Raw genomic sequence first — 20,162 nt, 5'->3', positions numbered from 1 at the left:
TTGTCCTACGACCCCGAGCACTTATCAGATCATATCTACGAAGCTCTATAGAAAGAATTGAAAACTAAGTTAGATTGGCATTAGAAATCTTGCTTTTGTTTAAAACTCTATATATAAGGTGACATAGTATTTAAAGACATCAGAAAATCCTTGAAAATAAAATATTTAGAACTCATCCACAGTCCGAGTATTAGAAACCAAAAGATCTGATAAAACCATGTGTAACCCCGTAGACCCGACCTGGGAGTTTCAAGCGAATTTAGACAGTCACATGTCGTATACAAAAGTCATTCATATTTAAAACGCAGTCCAAATCCATTTCAGTAAATAAAATCCAAATAACGATAAAATATTGAAATGACCATAATAAAAGTTCATGCAGTAAATATACAAAGATCAATGTTGAAAAATAAAATATTAGTAATACAGATACGTGAAGACAGTAGTAAACACGTGTCACCAAAATATAACAGAGATAGGTGTAAGAAAATATACAATAGTATCCTCCTGATGCCAAGTCTGCTAGCCTACTGTCGGATAGTATCTAAAAAGTTAAAAAATTAAAGAATGAGCTAAAAAATCACTGTGCTCCTTGCGGCGTATAAAAACAGGCAGATAAAATATTTCGATAAAAGTTAAGTATATAATAAATTTTGAAAACATGAACACTACCCCCATCTGAAAACCAGAATGTGTAAGTTCCCCTAAACCATACACCCACATGTTCACCCGGTAAGGACCTTATAATAATAACATAATGGCCTATGGTAAGGACTTACCTTGTGCACAAAACAGAAGAGCATGCGGAAAGGTCTTACAAGTAAAAACCTAAGCCTGTAATACTTCTTCCAATCATACCCCCAATGTTAGTAAACATGCATGTATCTCGGCGAAAATAGAGGTTTAATCCTTCAAAACATGAAAACATTACATTTTTTAGAATCAAATAAAAAATTATGGTAACCAGAGATCATACCAGAAATATACGATAAATAAGATATCAGATATCAAAGCATGCGGTAAAACAGATGTCATGTAGTTAGAATATTTAATAAAATCATAAATTTAAAACAATTCAAATAGATAATTTAAAACAGCATTGTAACACCAATAAGAACACACTTGAACCGATCTGAGAAGTCTGGGACAGTAACATACCCTCAGGTTTTGTCTATCACGGTCAACGACAGTGCTAATTCCTACTAATCGGAATAACTGAATCAACATTTTAGTAAAATAAATAATAAACTCTAATTAAACGATTTGCAAAAACCTACAAGTAGCTCTCGAAGAACGTAAATCATACTGATCAACCAGACGGGATGCCCTGGACCTAGTCGACCTTCTATCAGGGGAATCACGAGTACCTTCATGAAAATATAATCCCAGATTAATTCTATAATAAAATCCTAGATAAATAAGCAGAAATTACAAAAAAAATACTAAATATTTTCGGTTTAATGGGGTCAATTCGAGGCTTTTAGGTTAGAATTTAGCGAAACGAACTACAAAATTGGACTCATGACGTCGAAAAACGTCATGATGGAGGTTTTAAGAAAAGGTTAACACTGGTCAACAGTCAAAGTCAACGACGGTGGTCAACAACTTGGCTCGGCGTGACGCGACTCTACTCGGCTCAACTCAGTTTGGTTCGGTTTGGTTGGACTGGTTCGATTGGGTTTAGGCCAGACGGGTCAGGTATGAATTGGGTAGCAGGTCTGGTACGTGTTAGGTCAGTGGGTCGAATTGACCCGCTTCTAAGCAGTTCGCCAAACGGTAGACGATCCCCACGCGCAACAACATCTTGTGCGGCTACAGAAAAATTACCAAAAAAACTCTAAATTCATTTTAAACCATTTTAAGGCATTTACATACATCGGTTCACAACGGCGAATGACGGAGAGCCCGATTACGCTTCGTCGGGAATTTGTTTATACTCACCCTCTATACGTCGATGACTTTGATGACAAGGCGACCACCACTGGACTCGAGACGATGCAAGAAATACGATAGTGAGGGCGATGTCGAAAATGGAGAACTGGTCGACCACAAAACGACATTTGAAGTTTTTGGAAAGAAAAATTACTAAAAAGGGAAGGTTTGGAGAGGGGGAGAGAGTTTTGTTTTCAAAAATGGAAAGTTTTAGGAAATGAATGAGGTTTTGAACCCAACCTAAAAGAAATGGTATAATTATGTCATTGGTCCCTGAACTTTTGATATTTTTTGTTTAAGGATTTGAATTTAATTAAAATCTCATTTTGATCCTCAAATTTCACCGAATTTTCAATTTAACCCTTAGAATAAATTTTTTTAAAAAAATCTAAGCCCTATTTTGGGTGTGACAATGCATGTCAAAACAGAAAGTAAAACACTTAAATAGGAACAAGGGAAGTATTTTATGGTACAAATGCACATAATTATAGTCTCCTTTCAGCAAAAGAGGAAAATGAAAAGAACTTGGAGGGGTTGAGGGAGTTTCTAAATGTGTTCCATTCACACCCTAAAAGAACTTCAAAGAAAAATAGTAGAACATGAATCAATGAAACACCTCAAATAAGACAATATATCGGATTTGATAATCGTACCGAAAGGATCACAATTTTAAAAGAAAACTTGTCTAAATTTTAGATGGTCATAATTATAAGTGGAGACAAAGGGAAATCAAATGTCATTAGACTGCATTTGCAACAGGTCAATTGCTAGGCAATCATCTATCACTCTACAAATATAAAACACCCAGGTCAAACAATTTGACAATGAATATATGGTGAGACGAAATTTTGCAGACCTGTTCGCACTTCCCTAGACTCTCCTTGTCACGAGTGTATCCCTAGAAAATCTCAACCAAAGAAGATAAAATCAAAATGGTAAACAGAATCCTACCCTGCATACAAAAGGAGTTCCGAATAGCTTAAAATTCAGCACTGAGTCTATGTATATGCTAAAGCTTCACCTTTGCAAGTTCCATTTCCTCTTTAGTTGGCCACAATTTTATGACATTTTCTACTTGATCAACATCTAATACTGTATCATCCATTGCTAGCACTGCAGTCTCAGAAAATAGATGGCACTGTTGTAAATGGCTAACAAACAAATAAATTGAAAACGTTTGACTAAAATTAAGAAAATGTAAAATGAGGAAGAAAGAGGGATCAGTTCAAAGGAAATCCCATGCAGCCACTAATTTAGTCAGAAATAGCATGAGAATCCTAAGAATTAGCATACACCAACATATAATCTGCTGAAGAAGCCAATGGTCACTCCTCTCTGATCACTAAGCGTGCAACCACTAGAAAAATAACATGAATCAAATGAACTTTTCCTTGTTCATATATATTATGGGAAAAAGTAAAAGTGCCATATTCCAAGATCACATCTATATTGATGAGCATATATAGTACACATTCTCTATTTGAGTTTAAAGTAAAGGCAAGAACATGAACCTATCCAGCTTACCATCATATCAGAAAGTGGAATCTTAACTTTAGCGAGCATAATTTCAGTGTTGTTGGCCCTCCTCAAGTCGGTCTACGAAGCAATAAAAAGATTTGTTAGTGATTACATCAAGAAGGGTTAAATAGGAATCACTATGATGGTCCTCTAAAGTTCCACGATTCTAATAAACACAACCTTCTATACATTTCGGCGTTTCCAGAAAGGTATTTTTACATCAATATTATGTCCCAAGAATACAGAAAAAGCATAAGAACATCAGGGATAGCAATCCCAAAAAATGTACCTTGTCCCAAGAGGAACTCCTAGTGGTTAAAGCTTGAATCTCAGAATGGGTGGGAATGAGATACATGGGGTCAAGAGGATTACCTTCCCTTGTACAATCAAAATGCTTAAGTCCCCTAAAATGTAAAGGACGTATATAGAATAAAGATTCATTAATATCTTCAACTTGTATATTTTTTCTGGAATAAAAAAGAGAAGTAAATATAATTAATTTGAAGCATTCCCCCACGAAAACATAGTGTCGTGCACCGTATGCTTAGAATTATGAATTCTTCAATTTCTAATAGTGTGAATCTTGTTGATCCAGTCTAAGGTGGTTCACTAACAGTACTACAATCACAGAGAATAAGAAAATACAAATGGGAACAACAGCAGAGAAAAGAGAGTGAACTATTAGAAAAATAATAATAATGTAATGTTTTACAAATAAAAATAATTAGTAATGAATAAAAATAATTTAAACTTATTTTTTTAATAATAAAGCAAATTTGAAAAAAGATAACGGTCAGCTAATTCAAAATCTATACGGGGCTTTTAGTGGAGCTTGGGCCAGCTAATTCAAAATTTGCTTGGAAAATATTACTTGAGGAAGAAGTAGCCGACTTACATATCTAATAAGGTCTTATTTATGACAACACGTTATATTTAGCGGTGAAGTAGGTCTGTCACTGTAAACTCAGAAACATTATTGTTGGTCCATAGCATAACAGAAGCCAGAAAGCCAGTATCGTTCGTAGTAGATCTCTAAACAGAACAAGAATAGATATGGAGATGCTTCGCAAGAAACCAGTGATAGTGAGACGAGTCTTCGCGGATAGGTTAGAGTACGAGTTCGAGTTGATTAGAAGTACGATTCTTATGTATCGTTTTGTCTCGATGGATACTGAATTCCCGGGTACCATCTTTAAACCCAGTAAGCAAATCATCCAAGAAGGTGATCCGTCTATCAACTACGAGTATTTGAGATCCAATGTCGATGCGCTACAAGTAATCCAACTCGGGTTGACCCTTTCAGACTCAGAGGGTAACTTACCGGATTTCGGTACTGAGTTTTTTTATGTTTGGGAGTTTAATTTCTCAGACTTTGATGTTGATAAGGATGACTGTGATTTGGAGTCGATTAATTATTGAAGCGACAAGGTATCAACTTTGTGAAGAATAGAGAGAAGGGTATCGATTCTAGTGATTTTGCGATATTGATGAGGAATTCGGGATTGTTGAACAATGGTTTTGGAGGCTTAACATGGCTTACCTTCCATGGCGTTTACGATTTCGGATTCTTGATGAAGATCCTAACTCAATGCCCACTGCCAGATCATATCCAATGTTTTATGAATGAATTGGTTTATATTTTTGGTTGGAAGATCTTTGACATCAAGCATACTTTCAAGTTCTTTGGCATGTTTGGTGGTTTGGAGAAGGTGGCGGAGATGTTAAACGTTGCTTATCTAGCTGGGTTCGAGCCATCAAGCTGGGTTCGAGCCATCAAGCTGGATCCGACAGTTTGTTCACGCTTCACTGCTTCATGGAGTTGAAGAGATCGGGAGTTTTTGAATACAACCAGAGTCCTTACATGCTGCCTGCACTTGCACTATATGGCCTGATTTCAGTTCTAAGATGAAAATTCTTTTAGTTTTTTTTTTTTTGTAATTTTCTTGTCTATGAGACTATAAAAACTTCTTAGCAATTTCAGTTCACTTTTGCTTTTAATTTCAAGCTTGCATTGTAGTGGATGAATTTAAAATGAAAAAATTTAAATTCTTTGATTTAATCCTTGAAGTGGAAGAAAATTTAAATGATATTTCTTTGGAATTCAATTAATTTACTTTTATGTACCATAAGAAAAGCATCAAAAGCTTTCAGTTTTTGCCTCGGTTGCCAACATTGATTGAAACATTGGGAACATATTCAGTTTCATGTACAAAGAAACCAATTTGACTCTACACCTGCACCAGTCTAGTACATGAACAAAAGACCGACAGGAGGAAACCGAACCCTCCGCCATCGAGGCAGCATTGAGGGGGTGACTAATCGCCTAACAGCCTACTGCCACCATAGCGCAAATGCACTTATTTCTAATTGAGATTTTCCATTCAATTAGGCTGAGTTGCCCTGCGAAACCATGTATTGAAAGCTGTGATCAAATGGGGGCAATCTTCGACATTTCGGGTTGAGAAGCTGAGACATTGTTGCAACAATACTTGTGCATCCGACATTGGCAGTGTCGAGATGGTTCGCAGGAATGTCTCCTCCAATCGCAGGTAAGTGTTTTATGGCTGGGAAGCATAAGCGAGACATTGTCTTTGCACACTAGCAGAACGGGAAGCCATTCGTTCACAAGCTTCATTCTAACCTGAAATGTACAGAAACTAAACCATTTTAATAACTTATGACAGACAATAGAACAAGAAACTCACCGCCTTCTCTAAAACTCAAGTACCACAAATGCGTAGCAACTGAAGTTTTAAATGTAATGGCACTGATTCTTTCTACCTCTGGCTTGTTAATTTCAAACTTTTAAAGGATGCGGTTAATTTTAGTTGATTTGTGCGGAGATGTGAATCTAGGGAACTATATGTATTAGCATTGAGTTCTGTTCGTAGGGTTGTTTAGTTCTTCTGATTAGTTTAAGCAGCTTATGTTACGTTTAGAAAACATACAATTACTTTTCAACCGTAATTGATTGTTGTTTCCTTTTTCTTGAGGTGCATGTACTATTCTGTTCATTCTGATTTCAAACTATGACAATATCGTTATTGAAATGGAGTCCAATTTCTGGCCAAATTAGAAGCATTGCAATTACTACCCTTCTTAAGACTGGAAATGAGTCGAGTGTGGATCACCTGATGAAACAGATAACCAATTTTATGTCTGATGAATTCAAAATTGTTGTTGTGGAAGCCATAAGATCACTATGCTTAAAATTTGCATCGAAGCACAGAGCTTTGTAAGTGATACTCGGCTTTGCATTATTCATCAATTGGCCTCGCCTAATGCTTCTTCTCTAATGCCTTAAAGCATTATTCATGTGTGTTCCATGCATGTCAAGGTGCTTGTAGACAGTGGCTAGGTTGTCGTAAATTGACTGTTTTTGTGTATTTCGGAAGTAGATGCTGATAAGCTCGTAGCCTTATTGTCGTTTTACCATACTATTTCATTCTACAGAATTCTTATGCGGGATTATTGCATCCATCAAGCTTTGGTCGAGAGCTACATTGCGTCTTCTCAGTTGTCATGAATAGAACGTTTCATTACTTTGCATGTAATCAGCAATTCGGCAAGCTGAATTTGACAACCCTCTATTTGAAGGTTTATATTATGCTAAATTTGATAAGCGAAGGTCTATATAAGATTTGATATTAAATTTAAACAAAAATTCAATATAATAACGAACTGCTTCTAAATTTTAATAAAAATATTTTTAATTTTTTTAAAATTTAAGTTTTTAAGATTTAACTAACTTATTCAACATTTGTACCAAAAAATTTAACTTCTTCAACATTAAAAAAAAAAGTCATATTACAACATATTTTTTATGAATATATATATATATATATATATATATATATATATATATATATATATATATATATATATATACACACAAAGAAATCCTTAATTTGGATTAGATGATTTCTAACTTGAACAAACACATATATTTTGATAGATACAAGTGATAAGGTCATATTTCATAGAGCAACAAATCACCAAAGAAACTAGAAGTAGTACTACTAACACTCCCATACGAATGGTTGTTGAGAGAAGTTTGATGATAGTAGGGTGAGCGTTTGATTGGATCGAGTCAAAATAAAATTAAGTTATTTGAGTTGACGAGTCATATTTTATAATTCAAACTTGATTTGAATTTTTCGAGTCAAGTCAGTTTATAAAATTAGAGTCAAGTCAAGTTGTTCAGGTTTCTCTTTCAATTTAATTCTAAATATTTATAATATTATGATACTATTTGATTCCAATATAAACGGTTTCTATGACCATATACAGTACATATATTTTTTTTCATATGTGATATACGTATATCATATAGAGTTGAGGGACTCGACTCAAACTTAAAAGTCAATCCATTAATTATTAAAAATTTCAAGTTATTCAAGTTGAGTTGAAAAAAAATGATTTTCGAGTCGAGTCTTGGTCACCCCTAACCAATAGTTATAGAGAACCATTTCTTCATCAATCTCGAATAAATACGAGGTAATATTTGTTTAAAGATAACTTTCAATCATTTGACATTGAACGCTCATACCTCATATATTCCTGATGCTCGAACATGTGACCTCAGTAAATAACAACAGTTTTTTTACGACCTAGATCACTCAGTTCGTACCATAGAACCATATTTCTAAGTTTAAGATAATGTGCCCTACTTTATCGTTAACTATAATATGTTGTCATAAATAAGACATTTTTAGATTCTTTATAATATTGTCATGAAATTTTGAATTAGCCGGATATTTTACTGTTAAATTTATTTTATTATTTTATTACATTTGCAAATGATATATTTAAAAAAATCACACATTGCTTGTAAATTAATTTAATATTAATACTTATATTAAATTACAAAATAAAATATAATTTACTAATTAATAAAATATAATATAATATGATTGACACATCAAATTCTGATGCACTAGCGAAAGAAGACAATATCAACAAATATAAATGAAAAATATATAATGCCATGGACACAGCATAAATATTTAGTAAAAATTTATCACTTATAGAAATGAACCATACATAAGACTAAAAATTAGTATAAGAAGATATGGTACATTTGAGGCTTTCCATATCTTTGTAATTCTTCCAATAAGCTTCCTTGTATTGTCCTTGTAACCTTGCTTGAGTGTAATGGTTTTAAGGAATATCTTTGAGGTGTTGTAGTTGTCCCAGGATGTGATAACCAACGCCCTCTTCCTCTCACATCAGCTGCTCTAGCATCCACTGGTGGAGGTGGAGGTGGAGGTGCACCACGTAAAGCTCCAACTGGAGCTTGAGGGGCAAGAGCTCGACCTCCAGGAGGTGGTGGTGGAGGTGGTGCTTCATTGGGACAAGGTGGGGGAGGTGCTCCACGCATAAGAGGTGGAGGCAGTGCTGGTGCTCCACGCATGGGAGATGGGGGTGGTGCAGGTGATCCACGCACGAGAGGTGGGGGTGGTGGTCCACGTGGGAGAGGAAGAGGTGGTGCTCTATGTAGGGGAGGAGACAGAGGTGGCAGTCCACGTGAAGAGGGGTGGAAGAGGGACGCCAGACATCAATGTGGGTGGTGGTCGGTGGAGGTGGCAGTCCGTGCCAAGGAGAAGGGGTGGAGGAGGGGCACTAGGCATCAATGGGAATAGTTGAGGTGGAGGAGGAGGGGCACTAGACTTCAATAGGGGTGGTGGAGGTGAAGGAGGTGGGACACCAGACTCAATGAGGCGGTGGAGATAGAGGTGGTATGTGTAGAGCTCCTCGCAGTAGATAGGGAGGTGGTGAAGGAGGTAAAGGAGGAGCCCCATAACAAGAATGCACTGGTTGTGGTGGGGGAGCTGTAGCTCCAAGCAATGGTGGGGGTGGAGGAGAGGTTGATGGTACTCTGTGCATGAAGGATTGAGTCAAAGCACCTAGAAATGGTGGAGGGGGTGGAGGAACATTACCAAGTTTTGATGTGCTTAATCTGACAATAGTAGTATGAGGAGGTGAACTTGCTGAACTAGGGGCATCTTAAGAATAACCAAATTTTCGAGGTGGTTGAGTTGAAGGAAGAAGAGGCAAAACTAGTTCATCAGTTTGCTTGCTAGAAAATGGAGGAGGCGAATGCGGTGAAGGGGAAGGAGTCGCAAATGCAATTTTTGAAATCATCCTAATATTTTGTATATTTGCTTCTTTGTAAGGTGGATAGAGAGTTGGAGGATGAGGGGAGGGGAGGGGGAGGGGGAGGGGGAGGGGAAGGTGATGTAGCAAGAGACATTCTACAAGTTGCATCTCTAATCGCTAATAAGGGAGGAGATGGGGGAGTTGATATAAGTGTTACATTTTCCTGAAAATATCGCAAAACCAACAAAAAAAGATTTAGGTGTAGTTCGCAAAAGGGGAGGTGGTGGTGGTCGGGATGAAAAATGTCTAGATGGAGAGCTAGGTTGAATAGATACCAATTACTGTATAACAATAGTTGATATTGTAATTATTGGAGTTGTGATTTGATAAGTGTTTTAAATTGAAGATATTTACTTCTTAATTCACTCATGTTATCGATATATTACTGTTGATTTGGTTCTGTTTCACTTATTTATGGGCATGAATCTATTTTTTAGAATCAATAGTAAGAAGGGTGCATTCTGCATTTTTTATTATTCGATTGCGACTGGAGACATAGGCAAGACTTTAGGCATGATGCTGTCTGACGTGGCAATTATAGAAAGTCCAATTAACGACAACAATTTCTAAAAGCAATCCAATCAACATTAATTGGGAATAGGTTAATTGGGAAGAGGATAAACGAAATCTTTTAAGAATTTAAATTTAAGCTTGAATTTGAACAATATTTTGGGATTTTTAGGATTTATCTTTTAAATATATTATTTTAAATTCTCATGTTATTTTTAGGAATTCGAGACTATAAATACCCCTTGAGGTATTGCTTGAATATACTTCTTTTTTTAGTTTTTATAAAATTCTCAGTTTTTATTAAACCTATTTTCTTTTCTTTTTACTTAGAATTCTTTTTTCTTTCTTTTTGGGAAAAAAACGCTTTTCTATCATGCTTAGCTAAACTTTTAATTAGCTAATGGCTTAGCGATGACTCAATTCATTTAGTGAGAATTGAAAAGTATTTAATATCTTCAGATATTATTCTTAATTTTCTTCAAACTTATATTGGTAATCAACATTTCCTTTAAAAATCTCACGCTTTCATTTCAAAAAGATCTCGTTGGTCTGGATGTTGTTCTGATTTATAGTTTGGAGAAAGAGTTGGCTGGTAGCAAATTCAACTTCCTATGAACACACTTAGCGGAGGTCTGCTAAGGGAAATTGAGATCAGATTCGATTCTCATTGAGACAACATAAATCGAATGGTGTTTTTCTAGCGCTTAAAGTTATTTCGGTGCTAACGACGATAGCTGTGGTTAGTCCAAGAAAGGACTAAATTTCGAAGATTGACTTGAAAATATCGATTTATCGCAAAAAAAAAGTAAGTTACAAGAGTTGGGCCTTGTAGACTGTAATCGACATGAATCCTCAAGTAAAATTTCTTTTGATGATCGAAATGAATTGAGGCAAAACAAAGCTCGAGGCTATTTTCATCATTATTGTTTTCAACTATTTACTTTTATTCTTTGTCATTTTTTACTTTGTTCTTTTTATTTAATTTTTATATTACCAAACCCCCTTTCTTTTTACTTACAATTTTCTTGAATCAAAGTCAACACAATTCAACATTAGAAATTTCTAAGTCCTTGCAGATTAACCTTGTCTTCTCTATACTACGTTTTAATTTATTTCATTTGAGAAAAGAGGAATATTTATTTGACAATTACGATTTTTGTCAATATTTCTTTTAAAGAGTCTATAACTGATAACTCTCCAAAGAAGTTATATTTAAGCTTGTTTTACCTAGGTTTAGCTTGACCTTTAGCACTATTAGGAGTGTATTATGATCATTTATACATATTTTTACATAGTTAACATAATGGGATTTAGTTGAGGAACTTAGTGTTGATTTTGATTATTATTATTGAAATTTGATACACTGATGTTATGGTAGTATCATGTGTTGTAGATGACGTTGGGAAGCGATGTTGCACCGAAATACTGCGTAAATCTACAACAACTGCTAAGTCACTAGGGGGTACGTACGGAATTATCTAAAACTTGGACAGCTGACTGGGTAACTATTAATTTGCACAAATATCTAGATATTCTTGGTGCATTTTGATTGGCTGGATGATTGACTAAATTCACCTATAAATAGGAAAATGAGTCACACTTTTGGAGAGTCTTCTTCTTCCCAAATTCTTATCCAAAAATCATCCAAGCCATGACCGCCTAACTCTATTGCCAGGAATGCTTTAACAGTTGTGGAACAACTGTGTAGCAGTGATGACCGATCAAGATTCAATCATTTCTTAGTGTTTTTTCATGAGAAAATGAGACATTTTGCTAAGTTTGAATGAATTACTTTCATGTTTTTATTTGGTTAATATAAAGTGTTTGATGAAATGTTTGATTTATGATTTTTATTTTAACTATATATTTATGAGCTGAGTTTTTATTGGATGATTTTATAGATGGATTCGTCCTTATGTATGTTAATCTTGAATATTTTTTAGAGATATAAATTATTGATATTACATGCTACTTTAGTTTCAGCATGGATGTTTATGAGAGTAAACTAAATCACAAAGAGATATATGATGTTTAGTGTTTACGCTATGTTAATTGTTTAATCTATGGTATTGATGGGATTTAATTCCATTAGGTTAAGCGTTTACTTCTTGATAGAGGATTAATGTGTTAATCGTTGTGTGACTTATAACTGTATTGGCACAACATAACCATTCTATCAACTGTCAAGTAACAACAACATCCTTAGGTCAATCGATCTAGTTGTTTTATTGTTTGCTATAACATTCCTTTGCTTTCATTATTATGATTTCTCTACTTTGTTATTTGTTTGTTATTTTACCATCTCAATCATATATTTCCCACCACTTTCTATACAACTCTTTTGTAACCTATTTTGCTTCATGTGGGTTCTACATATGAAGTTCTCTTAGTTTCCACTTTATTACTTTATATATGATGCATACACTTGCATTAATACTATAGCAATATCGTAGCATCAGTAACCTTCAAAGGCTCAACCTTGTTACTAATTTGTTCAGATGAAATATCATTTAATACCAAAGTTCCAACAGAGCTTTTTATGTCAGGACCTGAATCAGATTCAATCAAAGATGTGATGTTGGAAAGTAGATGTGGTGTATTATTATATCTTGACGGCGGGTATGATACATGCATTGGCTTTACATGAGAGTCATTGTTAGGAGGGATCCACCGAGTTATGATCTTTGGCTTTTCTTGTTTTAGAGGAGGATCTGGAGGTTTTAGTTGATCGCTCTTTGGTTTAATCAAAATAGACTCTAAAACTGGTTCTTGGTCTGGTGCAACCTTTTTCTTTGAACCAATCAATAATTTCTCAGGTTTAGGTTGAGAAACATCAGTTTTCAAGCTTTGCTCAAACATCTTCAACCTCAAAAAACTCCTCTGGTGAAGCATTTTCCATCTTCACTAGCTACAGCTCTGGAGAGACGAGATACAACAGTATCAGGATTCGAAAAATACCTGATAAGATATAAGAATGATTCAACTCCTAAAACTTGAGAAAAGAAAAAATTTATAAAACAAGTATTTTCAGCTTACCTCTGCTCTCTATGGAAACCGATCTTGAAATCCCACGATACATCAATCTCATCACGGTATGAAATCAAAATATTTACTTTGAACAAATGTTGTGTGGAATATAACTCTGAAGATCATCTCTCCCCTTATCAAAATAGAGTTCATTCCAAATGCCTACAAAGATAAAAACAAATTAGAGTTCGAAACAAAAACATCCATACCAAAATATGGTATGCAAACTTAATGCATTGACAAGAAATAGATAGAGCATAGGTTTATAAGATCCAAGTAATTTTGTAATTAACTATAAAAGCAAATAACCTGACTAAGCCTACTTTAAGGCAACTAATATATCCGAACTTATAAATAAAAACAAAAGTTGAGGAATCCTTTTTACAAAAATTAACTAATCTATCACATCATTCCATACACTTTCTATCTAATCTTTCAATACGTGTTTTGAGATATTTAGTTTTAACGACTTTATACGTCTTATTTCATATTCTTTTTAATATAATAATTCAGTTTTATTAAAAATAGATAAACTATAAATAAAGATTACAACACAATAGTAAACTAAAACATATATACAAATATATTTTTTATAATAAATGATACAAGAAATTGGTTACTTAATATCACACAAAGATCATATAATGAAAATATTAAAAATATAATCAAATAAAGACGAAAAAAAGATTGACACGAACACATCTGATTGCAACAATAAATGAACCACAAAAAGAGGATCAATATATTAAAAGATTACTAACAAACCGTAAATTAGAATCGAGTAACATGAGAAAATTATCCACGAACTTAAGTTGTGTAATCAAATCCAATATGAGACTCCAAAGCAAGGAATATCAACATGATAACAAATGAGTGTCATCTTGACCAGTCGTGATGTTAGAGTATTGAGTTGAAACTAATTTCGTTAATTAGATAGAGTTTAGTTAGTTTGTTAGTAGCATATTATTAAAGGCTATATAAGTCGATTAAATATTGGGTTAAGAAAATAAGTCTTTGTATTTCTATTTAATTTAGAAATAAATTTCAATTTTTTTTTGTTATCTCCACCAAACAATAATTATAGATTTCACTCTTCATTAACTGATGTCGTTCGATAACCTCCAGTCACTGTGTTGGAGTTACAAGATTTCTCATATGGTATCAGAGCTAAAAGATCCTGACGTTATTTTTCTTTTCTTCTGTTACTGCAGCGTTGATTGACGATTGGATTTCTTTCTCTCACATTATTACTATTCCACTATCGTTGTTGCTACTCCAAAGTTTGTAGATCCTATCGATCTCTGATTTTATTCTTGTATTCCAATTTTCACGTCGTTAATGGTGTTTCCTTAGCCATCAAGAGTCCTCAATCGCTTCAGTTTCCATTTTTCCTACTGTTGTTTCTGCCTCATTGGTTCAGAGTGTTTTAGATTAATTTGGTTGTTATTTCAACCTCTTCGCCTCTATATTTTCTTCCATTTTGATTCAACGTCGAATGATTTTTCTCTCTTGCAATTGATTTCATCTATTATCATGTCAACAAATGCTTCATATGTGATTGATTCAGTGTCAATTTTCTTTCATTCGTTATGTATTTCATCACTGGTATTTTGTTTTTTCTCTCTTCTCTTGTGGTTGCATGTTACGATTCAATGGATATTGGAGGATCAGTTAAATACTGTTGTTTTCTTCATCCACGATTGTCATCGATCTGAAATTATCGTTCGGTTCTATCAGAATATTTTCTGCCTCTCCCGTCATTCGTATTTGTTTCATTTGCTTTGGTTTATTGATGATTTGTTCTCATATTGTTTGACAAAATGCCTGAGTGACACTTGGTCTATAGCCTGCTGAGATTTATTGTCATCATCGCTGCTGTTATCTTCATGGTTTGATTGTTCCTAGAGAAATTTGGAGAGATTTGAACTTGTTCGTTCTTGATACTCATTTGGCACTTATTTGAGTATTGTTGGCATGATTTGGTATGCTTTTTTGGTCATGGTTGAATTGAGATCCTTTGTTCATCACTAGTGTTTAGTGTTGATTGTTGACATATGTTGCTATTCATATTGTTGTGACAGGTTGTTGTTGATTTGGTTCTAAATTGATGTTCTTGAATGTTGGCCACGAGCACTACATGGTTTTGGTTATTTGTTCGGTTAAATTCCATTTTTAATTCTTTAGCGTTTAACAACTTTTCCCTCTTTAACCAGGAAAATATGATGTTTTCTTATTCAAGAAAGGCTTCAGATTGCATTCGGAAGTTTGTAGCTTAACCACCTTGCTTCTAACAAAAAGAAAGTATGAATAAGTGTATAAGAAGTATAATGAGATAAAAAAGATTATGAAGAAAAAGAAGAAAGTTGTATGAAGAATATTTTGGAGTATCAAGTAAGAATAAAGAAAATGTTTAAGTTTTGTTCGAGGTACCAACATAATAAAGCAGCTCATCCTTGAGCCTTTCTAAAGTAACTAGGTACAACATACTAAAGCATCTCATCCTTGTACCTTTCTAAAGAAGCTCACTATTTTTTTTAAATTTCGAGATGTTCAAGAAAATAGTGTGAATGTTAGAGTATTGAGTTGAAACTAATTTCGTTAATTAGTTAGAGTTTAGTTAGTTTGTTAGCAGCCTACTATTAAGGGCTAAATAAGTCGATTGAATATTGGGCTAAGAAAATAAGTTTTGTAATCCACTTCTATTCAATTTAGTAATAAACTTCATTTGTTTTTGTTATCACAACCAAGCAATAGTTTCCAGTTTCATTCTTCACTGACTGATGCCATTCGGTAGCCTCCAACCACCGTGCCGAAGTTACAAGATTTCTCACGATGTCAAATCCAGCCCTGAAAAAAAAAAGATAAATGAAAATAACAATCAAACGACAAAAAAGTACCAAAAAGTAGAGGAAATATGTCATAAATGTAGAGGAAAACGTACCATAAAAATAAAATTATAAAAAATTAAAAAAAATAGAGATGCAACATACTAAAATAAAAAGAATAATGAACACCAACTATCAGTGACTAATACAAAACTAGTGCTACCACCGTTTAGAAAAAGAAAAAAAAAAGACTAACGGCTAAAAAAATTCCCTTTCATATTCTTTTAATCATACAAACACCATCTTCATATGTAGAGGTTGTAAACGGGTTATTCGATTCGGGTTTAGATCGAGTCATTTAGGGTCTATATTATATTCGGTTTAATTTTATTCGGGTCGGATTAGGTATGGTTCAGATTTGGTTTGGGTGTATGGTAAATTGGATCGGGTCGAGTCAATTTTTGGGTTGGTGACTATCAGATCAATTGTTTTTCGGTTCGGATCAATATCATATCGATTATTTTTTGTTCGGGTTAATACCATATATGTTAGATTTTGGGTTGGATCGATTGATTTTCGATTTGGTCAACCTTTGGATAAGGTCAATTCGGATTGAATTGGTTATGACTCTAATCAAGTATATATAAAATTATTGATATATTCTTGTAAAAATATGTTTTCATTTGTTAATTTTATCATTTATACTTAATTTGGTTATAATTCTAATCAAGTATATATAGATTTTCGGTTCAGATTGCTTTCGATATAGATTAATTTGGATCAGGTTATAGTCAGTTCGGGTTGCTTTCGATTGGCTTAATTTCAGTTCAGATTATTTTCGATTCGAGTCAAATTAGATATGTGTCCATATTGGGTCAGCTAAATTTTAGATCGGGTATGGTTCTAGTTTCAGATTAAATTTGATCATCATATTCGGATTAATATCGGGTATCGAACCGAATAAATCGATTCAAGTAATCGTGTTTGGGTCAAATTTGCCAGATCTATCTTCATATATACGTTGAATTCATTAGGTATTGATAAATATGATATATATTACATGATACTTTTTTTCCCGAAAAATATCAAATGATAACTATTTTATGTATTAGCAGAGTAAAATAAATACTTTACAAGCGAGGTTGTATTGTTTTAATTTTATATTTTAATTCTTTTTTTTATTTTAAATAAGACACATAATAATATTAAAATTTTATTTATAAATATTTGTTTTTACTGTCAGTATATAAGATAATAAATATTTTGTATTGTATTGTTCGATTTAAATTATAATTATCGAATTTGTTGATGGTTATTGAACTTGTATATCCTAAAAAAACATGCTATGCTTTAAAAGGTACTTTTATGACATTGTCCTTGTGCATTATGTAGGCTAGGATTATATACAAACAAATTATTCCATACGTAAATAAACACTGGTCTAATTAATATTCCCACCTCTCCACTTCATAAAAATTTGTAAGTTAGTCCATCTACTCTAATTTATCAGAATTTAGTCCTCATACTTTATGAAAACTTCTCAAGAGATGTTAGTTTCGTTATTAGTAAATATTTCAATAGTTTTTTTCTTCTGTTAATTTGTTATATATAATTTGAGTTACTAGTTTTTACTAACAATGAGTGGTGAAATTTAATTAAAAAAAATCAAAGGTTGTGGCAAATTTCAATATTCACCTATAGCATGGTGGTAAATTTGCACTTAAAACCCAATTTTATATCAAATCCAATATTCAGAAAATATGCATTAGAAGTCCTTATGTTTGATTAATGGTCCAAATGATACTGGGAAGATTCTATTTCGGTCAACATTCTTATCAAATGGAAAAAAATGCTTTCAACACCCTGCAAATAATCGGAAATTGGTAGATTTTTCTTCCCAAAGCTACTACATCAATGAGTAGCCCTTGCTTGCTATACAGATTCTTTATCGAGCATTTCAGCAACAGTCCTGCAACGACACTGGTTACCAGGCCGGATTACGTCCCCGCAAACAGCCATTTCGATAATGTCAAGCTCCTTATCTATCAAGTTGCAAAAACCAGATTTCACTACAGGAAAATACTTTCAAAACTTAGATTATATATTTTACAGAGAGATGGGAAACCACTATGTACTGTAAAAAGTTATTCCAAGATAGAAACAGAGGATGGGTTATTCAGAAGCCAAGGCAAACCGGATGGTTAACAAGAATGAGGCCATAGATGGTTTGGATCAAAATAAATTAACTAGTCTGATCAGTGATCAATGCTAATATCGACCCCGAAAACAAAAAATCATAAAGCACAAAGTACCATGTACTGTTATAGCAACCAATGAGGGAGGTCGAACTACTTGTTATTCAATGGTTCGTTGGGTAAATATGTTTCTGAGTACCACATATGGGTTTGTATCCAACATGGGTATGTTCAATTTTTTTTTCTTTCTAAATTTTCCATTTATTTGGAGGATCATGTCTGCATACCCCATGTCCGAATACGTCCTTGAAACAAGTTACTCCAAGAAAAGCAAAAGGATGGAGAAAAATGAACTTTAACATCATGCAGCTAAGCTTTACTAAGAACAAACTGATGGAGCCGAAGTTTCAATTGTTAGATCTCTACATAGGCTATCTAGAAGACTAAAATTGAGTCATCAAGAAGTTCTCAACTGGCTGATACGACTTAAATCTTCGATTCTCCTATTGAAATATATATACCTAGCTTGTTATACTAGGATGAAATATGATCTTGCTAGTACGCTTTCCCTGTCCTATATCTATATCATGGTCATATTTCGCCGTCAATCTTCCATTTAAAATCAATCCTTAGAATGTTGAAAACATAAGTAAATAGGTATTATCTCTAAACTTTAAGCTATAGCAACTGAACAGATAGGCTAACAGGGATTTGAAATTGATCTAATTCCGACTAACAAAGTGAATCGAAATGGCAAGTTAGAAGTCTACAAGACCCTTGGCAAACCATGAAAATATATAACTAACAATGTAGCACAGCAACAAACCGGTAAACTGGACCTCACAAGAAAAACCTTTCAATCTAGTAGCATCAACATCTTCTTTGTCTGATTTATACCTATTCACCCGGGTTTGAAGAATTTGACAAATTTCAGCTGTGGACTCTCAACCTTTAGAACACATAATCAGAACACAAGAAACTGTAAATCGCACCGATAACCGATAGCTGCACTTGAAACATATAGTTATTTGCAATCAAATGAATCTCTTTCAAGCATAATTATAAACAAAAGTGCTACAATTTTAAAAGTTTCTAAATAATCCAATGGGTTTCTTTTTCTTAGAGTATAATTTAAACTTCACTAAGCTAATGTATCAGATTAGTATCACTTCACTTAAGCATTCATCTATGTTTTCTCAGGCAAAAAGACTAAATTTTCAAAATTCATTCTTAGTTTCAACACCATTTCTCAAAGAAGAAGAAAATCCCATTATGAAGTAAACTAAGCTGAAACTAACACTATCCACACAAAACCCATTTCAGCATGGATCTAAATCAGGTAAAATTTAATTAATTCATAAGAAAGAAACAAAGGAAGGACCACCCGATTACTGGAAAAGTGGAATCGGAAAATGGGGTTTATGTGAAAGAGACCTTTGGAAAAAGGAAAGATATGGTCGTACTCGGAACAGAGGCAACCTTGGCAATTACAGAAACGCTTGCAGACAGTGTTGCCGGCGGCGTCTTTCAGCCATCTAACCGGATGACGGCCGGGAACTACTTCTGCATTAGCCCAACACCTGCTCTTTGCTTTTGAGTCGAAGAATCTTGGCCTATCTTCCTCTCCATTATTACTGCGAGAACGACGAGGCGAAGAAGAAGTCATACTTTCCCTTATTGATTCTCTCGAGTTTCAATTCTCGCCGTTTTAAGCTCTCGCAAATAGGGATGACAAATGACGGCGGGCTGCAGATACCTTTCATTTATTTTTTTTAAATTCAGATACTCTTTTTTTTTAATCTCATTCTCACTTAATATTTTTTTTATTCACCATCTACTGCGACTAAATTTATAAATCTACGCCCACTAAGTATATGTTAAAAATAAATATCCATACTTATCATCTAATTATTATACCGATCAATTTGAGATAGAAGAAACGATATATTTCAATTTTTAAAATATTTATATCATAATATTTGATTAAAATACATGA

General features: G+C 33.8%; 1 protein-coding gene, 1 long non-coding RNA gene and 1 pseudogene across 2 annotated transcripts; 2 read left to right on the top strand and 1 right to left on the bottom strand.

Annotated features, from left to right (window-relative positions):
- The first annotated feature begins 572 nt into the window (after window positions 1–572).
- On the top strand, window positions 573–2,971 carry LOC120187301. The gene is made up of 3 exons (XR_005522278.1): window positions 573–585; window positions 1,738–1,740; window positions 2,835–2,971. It is a non-coding gene; the product is annotated as an uncharacterized LOC120187301 (long non-coding RNA).
- Window positions 2,972–4,503: 1,532 nt separating this feature from the next.
- Window positions 4,504–5,359, top strand: LOC120187291 (annotated as a pseudogene).
- Window positions 5,360–17,751: 12,392 nt separating this feature from the next.
- LOC120187244 lies at window positions 17,752–19,909 on the bottom strand. The gene is given in 3 exon segments (XM_039191006.1): window positions 17,752–18,013; window positions 18,993–19,115; window positions 19,601–19,909. Coding segments are annotated over 3 exon segments (465 nt in total). The 5' UTR covers window positions 19,833–19,909; the 3' UTR covers window positions 17,752–17,903.
- Window positions 19,910–20,162: the final 253 nt, after the last annotated feature.

Source organism: Hibiscus syriacus, unplaced genomic scaffold (genome assembly GCF_006381635.1).
Source record: "Hibiscus syriacus cultivar Baekdansim isolate YM2019G1 unplaced genomic scaffold, ASM638163v2 tig00113724_pilon, whole genome shotgun sequence".
Lineage (NCBI taxonomy): Eukaryota > Viridiplantae > Streptophyta > Magnoliopsida > Malvales > Malvaceae > Hibiscus > Hibiscus syriacus.
Note: the sequence above shows the minus strand (reverse complement) of the source record. Positions and strands in the feature narration are given on the sequence as shown.